The following is a 14,069-nucleotide window of genomic DNA, read 5'->3' on the forward strand; positions in this document are numbered from 1 at the left end:
TACTAGAGCATGTTTTTGGTATTGGGATCTGACACGTGGGCGGAGTCTATATATATAGATAAATAAAAAAACGAATATGGCGCATGAAAGCCCAAATGTCTAAATGTCTATTGAAATTACAGGAGAGTAATGATTTCGATGAAAAATATCTGTACAAACTTTTCTCCCAAACTCAAAAGTTGTAATGTTTTCAATAATAAATGACAATTTATTGAAAAATATCCATAAGAATCAATGTAAAACCTGGGCTTTATCTGCTTTCATTTTTTACCACTTGGAGTGCTTCAACTATGTCGTCAGATTCCAATAGTGATAGAATCGATAATAATAATCATCAAACAACAGATTAATAAAAAGAACAAGTATATTCCAATGAGTGAAGTGTCATGTGAGCAAGAGTTAATAGTGAGTAAATTGTGCAACTTGATCTGTATATTTTATTAAGTTATTTCTAAAACTTATCAGTGATGAACTTTTATTAAAATCATGTTAAGTGTTATAAATTTGTATATGAAACATGTATCTTATGTTAATTTTTTATTGTAACATGGTGTATAAAAATAAATAGAACTATATATTTTAAATTAAATTTATATTACTTGTTGATATTTTTTCATGAATAACACATCATTAATATTTATATTATTAATAAGAATCTATATTCTTGAGTCGTAAAGTCCATTGGAGCTTGCAAGTCAACTAGAGATTCTTAACTTACACTACTAAAGATTCTAAAAATAAAGAAGATGCAATTCACTATTAAAAGAGAAGATGGTTAGCTCAGATACTTTTGCAGAAACATAATATTAATTGACACAAGCTTTCTTACCAATTCCTAACAGATGATGCTGGAACAGAACTTCTCATAGCTACTGACAGTTCAACTGCCACAGGTCCAAGAAACAACTATTAAGCAAATCTCTTCAATCCCATCCAATACAATTTCCAGACGACAGTCTGCTATTATCGGACTGATATCTCTATGTAATATAATTAATTCCTTAATAAGTTTCAAATATACTAAGTACGTAATGAGAAAAAGCCAATAGACTAAAATCCATTTACCTACACCACATCTTAGTACGTATGCATGAGTCAACACTCATGAATGGTGATAGAATAGCCTAGAGTTGCAGAATCACAATGCATTCCTGTGGGCAACGTTGCTGGGTTCTTTCTCTTTCGCAGTATTCGAAAGTACCAACTTTGCAATGATTTTTCAGTTGCAGCCTATATTTCAAGAAAACTTTGAAACTTAAGTTTAAATTGAAGAATATTCAAACGACTAATAGTAATTCCTTACGTATGAAGATAGTTTGCACTATTTCCAACTGTTTGAAAGTTGATTGGGCGATATCCGCAAGGAGGTCTAGGAAGGAAGGCTCTAGGGTGACAAAACAACGCTCAGGAAATCTGGTAAAATCAGTTTATTTGAGTTGAAAAAAAATACAAAAGAATCAAAAAGTGCTCCAAAGGAGGCTGAGCCGCAAATTGATAATCCACCCAAAGTTACAACTACGAAATCCCAACCCTGAGGTCCCCAGGTCCCCGGACAGGATTCCTTCGTACCTGAGACTCCCAGGCAACGAAGATAGAGAGAAAGGAAGACGATTTCTTGGAGCCCAAGAAATCGACGATGGAGCAGAAATGCGTACTAAGAGACTTAGTGGCGTCGCAGGAAGGGAGGAATGGCTAAGCTGCTAATCACACAAAAGTTTGACAGAGTCTAGAGCCTAGACTGACTGAAACGAGCCGCACTTATCACGGAACTCTTGGGTATTGATATGTACAATAGACCCAAATAATAACAGTGAGAGAGAGAGTTCTACGCCGTGGGCCACCTATCGGCCTCTGTTGGAGGTAGGATCAAGAGAGACAGAGTGTGAGCGGGAGCGAGACGGCCTAAGAGTCCCAGACCGCTCGTACCTACACTCCGATCTCCAACAAATCCTCCCCCGCATTGACGTTCCTGCGTCAATTCAGATGAATCTCGCAGATGTTGGAAATAAACTAAACTTATGTTCTAAATTTTGGAATGGTGAAACACCGTAAATAAAGACCATGGTGGAAAAGAAAAAGAAAAAAAACCTTTGAGCGAAGCTCCGAATGTCCACCAATGGTCGCAGACTAACTCATTTCTTAATGATGAGTTTGGCAGTTTTCAGCTCTAACGCTGGAGTCCAACGCAAGAGCAATTTTCCTTGAGGATCCCAAGACTTCCACTGCCGATATTTCAAGACCGCATGCAGTGGTATACGGTGTGTGAGCCCGAACGCCAAGACGGTAACGTATTTTGCTGTACGCTCCAGCTCCTTTGCGGTAGAATCATACAGGATTCCATTCTCCCAACTGCTCGCGTATAAAACAGCTAAATCAATTGCTGGTACTGGTGTACGAGAAGGTCCCGCTATGGGTTCCATGACCACGTCAGCTGATTCTGGTTCAGGTGGACAAGGCGTATCCAAAATGACCTGCATCCTGGAGTCCTCTTCTTCCTTCGTCGACACAAGCAAATCCGGAAGTTCAAGCAGAGAATCAACACAAGGAGCATCGTCCGAAAGACTCAAGTCACTGAAGGAAAGGTCCAGTACATCGGACGCGTTGGCTTCTTCGCCCCAAACTTCACTTAAGAACATTTCGACGTTGCCGACTAAATTAGGCACCTTGTCACTAGCCATGATTAAGGAGTACTGATTTAATAAGTAAAGCGTCAAGGTGATGAGATGTAAGAGTCGGCAGATCAGAAGCCGTTGGGAATGTTTGTCAATATTTGTATTTATGCCGGGAGCCTACACAGCTGGGTTAGGCTGCGTTGAATCTGTTTATTCGCTGTTTGAACCACAGCTACTCTTGCTACTGAGTCTGAACCGATTATTAAACGAATAATTCGGCCTAAGTTCTATTTGCAAGGTGGAGCGTCTGGAGTCTTAATTATAACGATGTCACCCTCGCGAAAATCGTTATTTTTGATTTGCCATTTTGGACGAGATTGTAATGATTGCAGATATTCGCCCGACCATTTTTGCCAAAAGAGCTCGGTAATTCGAGTGATTTTCTGCCATCGATTTAGAGTAGATTCCTTTAAATCTAGAACGGACATTTCGGATGGAGCGAGTAAAGAGCGACCAACCAAGAAATGCCCTGGCGTTAGACATTCTAAACTTTCAATGTCATCGCGTAAGCGAGAAAGAGGTCTGGAGTTTAGACAGGCTTCAATACGACAAATTAGTGTGGTCATTTCCTCGAACGTAGGAAGAAAAGTCCCAAGAACACGCTTTAGATGATGTTTTACGCTTCGTACCCCGCTCCCCCACAGTCCACCCCAATGAGGAGTGGCCACGGGAATAAATTTCCATTCTATTTCGCGTATAGGTTCAAAATCTATAGAGTGCACATGTTTCAGAGAGCCTTGGAATGCAAGTTTCAATTCCTTATTTGCTCCTTGAAAATTTAACCCGTTATCAAAGTAAATCACCGCGGGTTTACCACGACGTGAAGTAAAACGAGCTAGAGCTGCCAAAAATGCATCCGTATCATATTTGGAGACAAGCTCAAGATGGATGGCACGAGTAGCCATGCATACAAAAACAGCTATATAACACTTAACTGATTTCGAGTTTCGGCCTTGATGCAGTTTTACAAGGAAGGGCCCGGCGTAATCAATGCCAGTATGTTCAAACGGATGGCTACGGTTTACTCGAGCAGTAGGCAAAGATCCCATGAATTGTGTTCCTAGCTTGGCACGCTGACGAACGCAAGTGACGCACCTATGTATTATGCTTTTCGCAGCGTTTCGTGCATTGATCAACCAATACTTTTGCCGCAATACTGTTAACGTAAGCTGTAGGCCACCGTGCAAGGTCGTGATATGTATATGTCGAATGAGCAGCTCGGTTAAATAATTAGTTGGCAAAATAATGGGATGCTTTTGGTTGTCTGACAAAAATGAGTGTTGCAGACGCCCACCTACTCGTAGAATTCTTTGCGCATCTAAAAATTGTGCAAGAGAAAGCAATCGAGAACTTCACGGAACTGACTTTTTGCCTTGCAACGTCAATATATCGTTTAAGAAAGCAGCAGCTTGAATTATTTTCACAACACGCAGTGTTGCAGTGCGTAGCTCGAGAGCTGACAAGTGAGCGTGTTGACAAACATTTTTTCTACGCGCTCGATCTATAAATCGCAACACGTAGCTAACAACACGGATTAGTTTTGTCCACGACGAATAGTTATGAAGAAACGACGGTAAATCGCGTGTGACATGATTAGTATATATCGAGGAGGTCTTTATTTCCTCGTTGGTTTCAAACATTAAAGGAGAATTTTCCAATGACGTTTCCCGAATTATAGAGGATCCTTCCCACCAAAGCGTACAATGTATTAATTGGCTTGGATTAATCCCTCGCGAGTTGAGATCTGCAGGATTGGACTTAGTATTGACATAAGACCAATGAGCCTCTGGTAGACTTGACTGTATATATTCGACTCGGTTGGCTACAAAAACTTTCCATTTTAACGAATGTTGTGCAATTCAAGCCAGCACGATTTGTGAATCAGAAAAACAAAAAATGTCATGCACTGAACGTTTAAGTGATGACTTGATATGAAGCATTAGTTTAGTCAAATAAGCAGCGGCGACTAGTTCAAGACGAGCAATGCTATTTGCTTTAAGAGGGGCCACTTTGGCTTTTGCCATTACGAGGCTGACTGAGGTTTGACTATCACTATTGGTGAATTTGGCATACACCACAGCACTATAGGATACATTTGAAGCATTACAGAACCCATAGAGTTCTAATTTATCTGCTGCACTAAGATGACCATTCCAGCGCGGGATATTGATTTTTGTTAGTTCGCACATTTGCGAGTAATAAGACATCCATTTGGATTGGATAGGCTCGGGAACCTAGTCATCCCAATTAAGTTTGAGCAACCATGTGGATTGCATTATTTGCTTTAACACAATGGTGAACGGTGAGATCCAGTCTAAAGGATCGTAAATCTTCGCGTTTTCCGAGAGTAACATGCGCTTTGTTAACTTTGTGATGGAAGAAGGCGAGATTATAAACTGAAATGAATCAGAGCTGGTATTCCAAGATATGCCCAGCACTTTGCTAGTTTCGTTAAAATTTTCGCTATTAAAATTAAGATTATCGTTACTAGAATCATTAGGAATTTCTTGGAGAGCTGTGCTTGCTGAATTGAAGGCCCATTTACTGAGCTCAAATTTACCTTTATCCAACAACTGAACTAATTGAGATTGGATATCGCGTAAATCTGCAAGGTTGTTAGCTCCAAAAAGAATGTCATCGACATAGATAGATTGAAGTAAGATGGACTTCGCGTCTGGGAAGTCATCACCATGTTGATTTGCGAGTTCCTGCACTACCCGTGAAGCTAAAAACGGTGCAGGTCCGGTACCGTATGTGACCGTGTTCAATTGATATGCTTGAGTATTACCAGAATCATCTTTCCAAATTATCGATTGGAATTTTCTGTCTTCCGGACGAATTAGAATTTGGCGGAACATTTTAACAATATCTGTTATACCAACAAAACGAAAATCACGCCAATTCATAAGAATGGCTGTTATATCTTTTTGTAGTTTTGGCCCTACTAAGAGTACGTCGTTGAGTGATAGACCACTCTTAGTTTTAGCGGACGCGTTAAATACGACACGTATTTTCTACTTTCCATTTTCGAGCTTAAATACTGCGTGATGAGGCAGGTAAACTAAGGAGTCTGTGTCAATCGCATTTGTTGTGACCTTCTCCATATGTCCTAGCTGCTCGTATTCTCTAATGAATTTAGCATAGCTTTCGGACTGCTCAGGAGATTTGTTAATACGACAGAGAACTCGCTTTAAAGCTGATTCGGCGATGCTGCGAGAGGCTCCCAGTGCCGATTTGGAGAACTCTGTCTTGAAAGGCAATGCAACCTGATAGCGGCCTGATGGTAATTGAGTAACGTTACTCGCGAAAATGTCCTCGCATAATTGATCTTCAGGGGTCAAACTATAGATGCTAGGAACTTCTTCAATCTCCCAAAAATCTCGAAGTGTTTTATCGAAGTCACAACAATGAAGAACGTTTACTGTTGCAGTATGCATGTGCGACGCAAGTGTACCATACACAATCCAGCCAAATAACGAATCTTGTGCTATCAGTGCATGGTTCGATGAATGAATTATTTGATTCAGTAAAAGCTGAGGGCAATAATCTGCACCAATTAAAATATCAATTGGATTTTTAACAGAAGCATATTCGTCCGCGAGGTCCAGAGAACCTAATTGAGGGAATTCAAGAGGTGAATACGACCGAGGACTATAATTCGTGATTTTTGGTAAAATTAATGCCGTCACCTTGAGTGAGGCTTGATCGTGTTTGACAGACTGTAAGATGAGTTCAGTTTTGCTCGAGACGTTACGTACCGCACCTCCTGTGACTCCGTAAATCGTTGCATTAACTTTGCGGCGTGTAACTCTTAATAACTGGGCTAGATTTTCCGTCATGAACGATGTTTGTGAACCCGGGTCGACTAAGCCTCTAATCATAATTTGACGGCCATTTGGTGCTGTAGCGCGTGCGAGAAAAGTAGCAAGGAGTGTCGTGCGTTCGTCCATGGCACTCACATGAGCAACAACAGAAGTCGAAGACTGATCAATGGTTTGAAGACTCGTGGGTGAAGCAGCTTGAGATGAATTACGTTGAGGCGTCGGATTAGCTTGTTTCTCAAAATGCAAAAGCGTATGATGTGCCTTGGAACATTTTTTACACCGAGAATTACTTCGGCAAGACGATATCGAATGTCCAGGTCTCAAGCAATTGATACAAAGTGAGTTATTTTGCGCTGCTTTATATCTGGCTTGAGGGTTCAAGGCAATAAAGCTGTTGCATTGATAGAGAGGATGATCCGCGTCGCAATAAAAGCATTTTGGTTTATCCACGATTACGTTGAGTGATTTCAACGACTTAGGACGAGAAGTTTTATCAGTAGTTTGTTTACTACCTTTGAATTTATTACTAATAGATTCGAGCATATTAATCTGCTCGGTGATGAACTCTAAAAACTGAGTGAAAGAAGGATATTTCAATACACGTCTTATTTCCTTCTCCCATTCCACAGTGATAACTTGATTTAGCTTGTTTGAGAGGATGTGGACCAATATGGCACTCCAACCATCAACTGGATATCCTAATGTCCTCAGCGAGTCTAGCGCAACTATAGTTGTATCGCGTAGTGTTTTCATGGACATGAGATTGTCAGCGAAGACTTTCGGAATGAGCGTTAGTTTGCTAAGAAGGTTGGACGTAATAATTCGTTCATTTGTATACCTAGTCACTAATGCATTCCATGCTGTTAAGTAACTATCGTTACTGGCGGCTAAGGATCGAATTACTGAGCTAGCTTCTCCTTGAAGACATGCCTTTAAATAATGAAACTTTTGAACACCTGGTAATGCCGAATTATCGTGAATCATTGATTTGAAAGAGTCATAGATGGTTGACCACTCAGAATAGTCACCACTAAACTTGGGTAAATCTAACTTAGGAAGTTTCAACGAGGGAGCATGGGTCCGCCCTGCAGTGACAGGAGCGACTTGCTCACCGCTTAAATTCTCGATTTGCTCTAAAATGTATTCTTCCGCAGTCAAATACGCCGTCATAGCTCGCTCATAAGTATTCTGCGTCGTATAGTTAAACTGTTGCAAATCTTTTTCCGATAAATGATTAGTGATCGTCACATGATTCGTTTGTATTTTCGCGAGAATTTCCTTGGCACTAGCCAGACGACCATTTAAATAAGGGACGGTAAAATTACCTATACCACGCTTTTTGGTGTTGACCAGTAGTCGTTCTAATTCTGAGCAATAAAGACCAACGTGACCTGCGCGCATGAGTATTTCCTCCTGCGTTACCATTTTGCCACCAAAGACACTCCCCCAGTCACCTCGAAGAATCACCAATCAAAATTCAACTCAATTGAATATGTACCGGTTATATCCGGCTCGAAGGACCAGAAATTTGTTTGAAAGTTGATTGGGCGATATCCGCAAGGAGGTCTAGGAAGGAAGGCTCTAGGGTGACAAAACAACGCTCAGGATATCTGGTAAAATCAGTTTATTTGAGTTGAAAAAAAATACAAAAGAATCAAAAAGTGCTCCAAAGGAGGCTGAGCCGCAAATTGATAATCCACCCAAAGTTACAACTACGAAATCCCAACCCTGAGGTCCCCAGGTCCCCGGACAGGATTCCTTCGTACCTGAGACTCCCAGGCAACGAAGATAGAGAGAAAGGAAGACGATTTCTTGGAGCCCAAGAAATCGACGATGGAGCAGAAATGCGTACTAAGAGACTTAGTGGCGTCGCAGGAAGGGAGGAATGGCTAAGCTGCTAATCACACAAAAGTTTGACAGAGTCTAGAGCCTAGACTGACTGAAACGAGCCGCACTTATCACGGAACTCTTGGGTATTGATTTGTACAATAGACCCAAATAATAACAGTGAGAGAGAGAGTTCTACGCCGTGGGCCACCTATCGGATTCTGTTGGAGGTAGGATCAAGAGAGACAGAGTGTGAGCGGGAGCGAGACGGCCTGAGAGTCCCAAACCGCTCGTACCTACACTCCGATCTCCAACACCAACTTCTGCTGACAGTGCGTTTTGTCAATTCCAGTTGTAAATTGTCATTCTCACCACGTAGAGCTTGTTAATCGTGCAGTTTACGCAGCACATTAAAGTGGGCAAACAAATCCTTACGCTGCATTATATTGGTCTCCTCTTTGTTCTCTAACTATTGGAAATTCAAATATTACTATTATCCATGAGTATATTTACCCAGCTGCTAAAAAATATTAGAATGAGAATGTAAATTCACTCTTAAAAGTAAGCATAGTAGATTTCCATACTCAGAAAATTATGCATACCTACTCTATTATTTTATTTGATGTTAGCTGACGCGAAGACATCCATGTGCAATGTGACATATCTTCGTGTCAGCTGACATCAAGTAAAATAATAGAGTAGGTATGTATACCTTTTTGAGTATGGAAATAAACTATGCTTACTTTTAAGAATGAATTTACATTCTTATTCTAATATTTTTTATCAGCTAGGTAAATATACTCGTGGCTAATAGTAATATTTGAATTTCCAATAGTTAGAGATGAAAGAAAAGACCAATATAATGCAGCGTAAGGATTTGTTTGCCCACTTTAAAGTACTGCGTAACCTGCAGGATTAACAAGCTCTACGCGGTGAGAATGACAATTTACAACTGGAATTGACAAAACGCACTGTCAGCAGAAGTTGGAAATAGTGCAAACTATCTTCATATGTAAGGAATTACTATTAGTCGTTTGAATATTCTTCAATTTAAACTTAAGTTTCAAAGTTTTCTTGAAATATAGGCTGCAACTGAAAAATCATTGCAAAGTTGGTACTTTCGAATACTGCGAAAGAGAAAGAACCCAGCAACGTTGCCCACAGGAATGCATTGTGATTCTGCAACTCTAGGCTATTCTATCACCATTCATGAGTGTTGACTCATGCATACGTACTAAGATGTGGTGTAGGTAAATGGATTTTAGTCTATTGGCTTTTTCTCATTACGTACTTAGTATATTTGAAACTTATTAAGGAATTAATTATATTACATAGAGATATCAGTCCGATAATAGCAGACTGTCGTCTGGAAATTGTATTGGATGGGATTGAAGAGATTTGCTTAATAATTGTTTCTTGGACCTGTGGCAGTTGAACTGTCAGTAGCTATGAGAAGTTCTGTTCCAGCATCATCTGTTAGAAATTGGTAAGAAAGCTTGTGTCAATTAATATTATGTTTCTGCAAAAGTATCTGAGCTAACCATCTTCTCTTTTAATAGTGAATTGCATCTTCTTTATTTTTAGAATCTTTAGTAGTGTAAGTTAAGAATCTCTAGTTGACTTGCAAGCTCCAATGGACTTTACGACTCAAGAATATAGCTTCTTATTAATAATATAAATATTAATGATGTGTTATTCATGAAAAAATATCAACAAGTAATATAAATTTAATTTAAAATATATATTTCCATTTATTTTTATACACCATGTTACAATAAGAAATTAACATAAGATACATGTTTCATATACAAATTTATAACACTTAACATGATTTTAATAAAAGTTCTTCACTGATAAGTTTCAGAAATAACCTAATAAAATATACAGATCAAGTTGCACAATTTACTCACTATTTGATTCAAATATTCTACAATATATGTTAAATATTATATCATTTTAAATGTAAAAGTGAAGGCAACAAAAAGTTTGTTCTTTTCCGCTACGTTGCTGCACTATTGCAATAAGTACTATGCTGAATTTCGTCCTAGAATGCTTGCTACATTTGTGAAGACCAATGATGATTCAATAATAATTATATATTACACGAAGTATACACTTTCAATGAAAAGTGTAGAAAGTGCAAGCAACACGAATAAAGCTATCCCATAACGCGATTCCTCAAGCCCTCTGCTACCAATATTACAGAACGAAAAACAAAGGTCAAACGGCTAGCGTTATTTCTCTTATGATTTCAATATTTTTGGGCTTGTTCGAATCGTTAGAACTGGCACCTGGTCATAAAAAGTCCGTTGTTCGATTTGTTTTGCATTCCAAATATTATTAATGCAATTATTTAAACAATTTTATTTTTCCCCCGTTTTTTGAAAAATCTGGCTTTTTTATGACAAGATGCCTGTTCAAACGATTTCAACAAGTCCGAAAACATTAAAATCGTACGATAAATAACGCCGAGCTATTGTTGTTCGTTTTCGTTCTGTAGGGTTGGTAGCAGAGAATTTGAAGGATCCCGTTAAAGCCTACGGCACACTGTGCTGGATTTCGTGCTAGAGTGCTTGCTAGATTTGTGAAGATTATAGGCAAATAACGATTCAGTCCTGAAGCAAATGTAAAAATCTCATTGGTCCTAGCAAATATAGTAAACAATCGGCATAAAATCTATTAGCCCCGTACGGCATAGGCTTTATAAAGTGAAGGAAAAAACTGATTTCACACTAAGAGAATTTTACGTATAAACAGGTACATTATGGCTACGTTTCTTGGGTGTTGAGTGTTCAGGCCGTACCACAAGAAATATATACATAAGCGTTTAAAAGCTTTTACATGGGCAAAGTGCCTTGCATGCAGAGTACTTAGGGTGAGTCTGACCATAACCTGCAAGGTAAAATTCTACCATGTAGGATTGCCAATTTGCTGTGAATTAGCCAATCAGCATACGTATTTTCGAAAAATTGGCAATCCTGTATGGTAAAATTTTACCTTACAAGTTTGGTGGGACTCAACCTTAGGCTTAGTGCACATAAGATCACTTGACGTCTTAAATTACTTTACGTGAAATTTTACGTTGAGTTATACGCAAGAGCGACGTAAGGCAAGACACAGGTTTGTGTTACGTTACGCGGAATTATAAATTTAACGTAACGCAATCTTATGCGCCTTGCCTTAGGTCGCTTTTGCGTGTAACTCAACGTAAAATTTTACGTAAAGTAACGTAAGACGTTAAGGGATTTTATGTGCGCTAGGCTTCTCTTCGAGATCTATCAAATCGATTTATATCAGAGGTGTCTCCCTATAGAGGATATCTGGTACATAGTAGCACAAATAGTGCTAACGTACCTGCAGTGCCATCATTGTGGTGTAAAATGCGTGTAACAATTTTATACAAATCACTTGTACATTTATTTTTTAAGACAATATAGTGTTATAATGATTGCTAATTACAATAACAATGCTTATATCTGTGTTAAAAAACTAAAATGGTCCTTAAATGTTTCCAATATATTTGGCCTGAATATCTAATTCGAACTTTCATTACAAACGAAAAAGAAAAATGGTCCAATTTAATAACAAAAAAAAATATTTAAATGTAGTTGCTAAAATCACGCTATAAGAAAAATGAGTTTGTAAATAACGGAAAAGCGCCTATTATAATCGATTGCCCTTGTACAATGTCAAAGTTTTATCCACCTGTCTAGATTGGACATTCATGGCCATGTATGAAGCTTGTGTCCGCTAGGTGATCGTGAATTTACAATTAATAAAATTCATAGTTAAACAGTCCCTAGAAGAAAACAAGTCACAAATAACGAGTGGATCAATAGGCCTCGTTTTTCTTTTTCCAAGCTTGTTAATCACAGTAATCTCTTTGATTATTGTTGTCACAAGACTACGCAATGTGGTGTTAATATTATAAAAGTAATTAATTTTTATCGTAGAAATATACTTAAAATTGCTGAATTTTAATACAAGATTGCTTAATCTATTCAAGTCTAATCCTAAAATATTTATATTATGAAGATTCGGTAATTTGGGAAGCAATTCTTGAATATGTTCTACAAAAAAATCATTGTTCTCTAGGTTTAATTCTTTTAACTTATCCGAAACATTAAAAGTTTGTAAATCACTAACTTGTGTACGGAAAATCTTCAATTCAGAATATCTGAAATTAAATACTTCGAGAACATTATTACCAGAAAAGGCAGCTACGGCCAATTCAGCTGTGTGTGAAAACTTGCTTTGGCTATTAACAAAAATTAATTCCCTTAATCTTTGGTTCGAAGCTATAAAGTCAGAGAGTATGTCAATAGGGAGCTCGTTAGAACAGTTTATCTCTAGTGAAACGAGATGCGCAGCAAAACATTCCTTCTTTAAAAAATTTAGGGAAAGATGATTATTGTTTAGTAGAATTAGCGAGTATAAATTCTGTATTTCAAGCAGCTCGTCGCATTTACCCGTTGTATTCCCGAGTATAAGTTTACGTACGGTGAATGATTTAGAGATAATTTTAATTGTCTGTTCCGATGATTCGATCCCTGAAAGATCAACTAAGCGTAATCCTATCTTGGAAAGTTTAATCGATGCACGTTTAACACAATGTAACAAAAATTTATTGACAAAAGGTGTTTCGAACGTTTTGGAGCTCGGACCAAATACTATGCTATTGAATGAAAAATTTTGGGCATCTCGCAATAACAAATTAAGACCATTTGAGCCACTGTATCTATCGCAAGATGCGTCGAAGGGAACTACTAAATGATGAAATCTACAGTCATCGCCGCACGCAGAATAAAAACTAAAAAAATCATTGGAACCTTGATATTTTAGGAGATTAAAGACCGGTTCACTGTTATTTAGAAATAAAGTTATGTGTCTTGGGAGAATGTTCGCCCTCTGCTTATTCGATTGAGATGGAAGCAACGGATCTTGAGTAATAAATTGGTCAGGTCTAACCTTTATAAAAGATATTTTACCTTTCGGATCAGTATACGTCAGCTCTTTTTTACACGATTTACATTGAATTTCGCATACAGAAGCAATTGAACTGCAATTTAACGTCGCTACTGATCCTGATTTCATTGTTTTTACGCTTATCACCTCAAAGGCTGAGCATCCCTGATCGCAAAGGCACTTGTGTATGATTGTTTTGTTAATTCTATAAGCTATATTCCGCAAAAATAGTCTGCGTATTGGAATTCCATTAACAAAAAGTTGCGGCAATTGAATCTCTTGCAATACTGGAATACTGGAGGAATTACGACTCCTAACCACTTGCAAGTGTATTTCCCTGTGATTCAATTTATGTCGCAGAAAAATTTGCAACGATTCTAGTTCCAAATCCGCCAGAAAACAATCAGCTCGGATTTTCTCATTCCTTGATGCTGCTTTATATTCTAGTAATTGCTCTCTGATTTGGGCTAACTTCTCCATTCCTAGTAAAAATATGAATTTGTATTAATATAGGAGCTTAATTTTAGCCTAATAACATCTTACCGCAAATGAAACGTATTTGATTGCTTGACTGCCTACAAATTGAATAGCTTTTGTACAGTCGCTACATTCCCAGATTACTCAATGTGTTTGGACGTCATTGTTTGTTATAGAAGGTTGGATTGAATAGGAAACTTAACAATAGGCTATGAAAAATGCAGTCAGAAGACCGTTAATTAATACCTGTGTTTACCAAAATCGCTTTTGCAATAAGGTTATGGTGTGCTGATAAATGAATACA

The 14,069-nt window shown here is 38.2% G+C and overlaps 3 protein-coding genes across 3 annotated transcripts; all 3 read right to left on the reverse strand.

The window, feature by feature from the left end:
* Positions 1-2,899: 2,899 nt before the first annotated feature.
* Positions 2,900-4,879, reverse strand: LOC136781309 (uncharacterized). The gene is made up of 3 exons (XM_066740161.1): positions 4,585-4,879; positions 4,045-4,494; positions 2,900-3,990 (listed from the first exon to the last, which is right to left on the reverse strand). The coding sequence occupies exons 1-3, from the start codon at positions 4,877-4,879 to the stop codon at positions 2,900-2,902; spliced, it is 1,836 nt and encodes a 611-aa protein (XP_066596258.1).
* A 27-nt stretch (positions 4,880-4,906) lies between these two features.
* On the reverse strand, positions 4,907-7,921 carry LOC136781315 (uncharacterized). Its single transcript, XM_066740170.1, has 2 exons — positions 5,714-7,921; positions 4,907-5,647 (listed from the first exon to the last, which is right to left on the reverse strand). The coding sequence occupies exons 1-2, from the start codon at positions 7,919-7,921 to the stop codon at positions 4,907-4,909; spliced, it is 2,949 nt and encodes a 982-aa protein (XP_066596267.1).
* Positions 7,922-11,986: 4,065 nt separating this feature from the next.
* LOC136781324 (uncharacterized) lies at positions 11,987-13,768 on the reverse strand. The gene is made up of 2 exons (XM_066740179.1): positions 12,149-13,768; positions 11,987-12,073 (listed from the first exon to the last, which is right to left on the reverse strand). The coding sequence occupies exons 1-2, from the start codon at positions 13,766-13,768 to the stop codon at positions 11,987-11,989; spliced, it is 1,707 nt and encodes a 568-aa protein (XP_066596276.1).
* Positions 13,769-14,069: the final 301 nt, after the last annotated feature.

This window comes from Prorops nasuta, unplaced genomic scaffold, assembly GCF_024137725.1.
Source record: "Prorops nasuta isolate Cenicafe-Biocafe unplaced genomic scaffold, Cenicafe_Pnas_1.2 PNAS00002, whole genome shotgun sequence".
Classification (NCBI taxonomy): Eukaryota; Metazoa; Arthropoda; class Insecta; order Hymenoptera; family Bethylidae; genus Prorops; species Prorops nasuta.

What these genes read in the sequence shown, in the direction of transcription:
- LOC136781309 (XM_066740161.1), bottom strand. Translation starts at nt 4,879, where the DNA reads ATGTCTTATTACTCGCAAATGTGCGAACTAACAAAAATCAATATCCCG. An exon ending in TATCAAGTCATCACTTAAAC is followed by an intron (nt 4,495 to 4,584) that starts GTTCAGTGCATG and finishes AAGTTTTTGTAG; the next exon opens with CCAACCGAGTCGAATATATA. An exon ending in CGATATATTGACGTTGCAAG is followed by an intron (nt 3,991 to 4,044) that starts GCAAAAAGTCAG and finishes CACAATTTTTAG; the next exon opens with ATGCGCAAAGAATTCTACGA.
- LOC136781315 (XM_066740170.1), bottom strand. Translation starts at nt 7,921, where the DNA reads ATGGTAACGCAGGAGGAAATACTCATGCGCGCAGGTCACGTTGGTCTT. An exon ending in TTTACCTGCCTCATCACGCA is followed by an intron (nt 5,648 to 5,713) that starts GTATTTAAGCTC and finishes GCTAAAACTAAG; the next exon opens with AGTGGTCTATCACTCAACGA.
- LOC136781324 (XM_066740179.1), bottom strand. Translation starts at nt 13,768, where the DNA reads ATGGAGAAGTTAGCCCAAATCAGAGAGCAATTACTAGAATATAAAGCA. An exon ending in CGAGGCCTATTGATCCACTC is followed by an intron (nt 12,074 to 12,148) that starts GTTATTTGTGAC and finishes ACGATCACCTAG; the next exon opens with CGGACACAAGCTTCATACAT.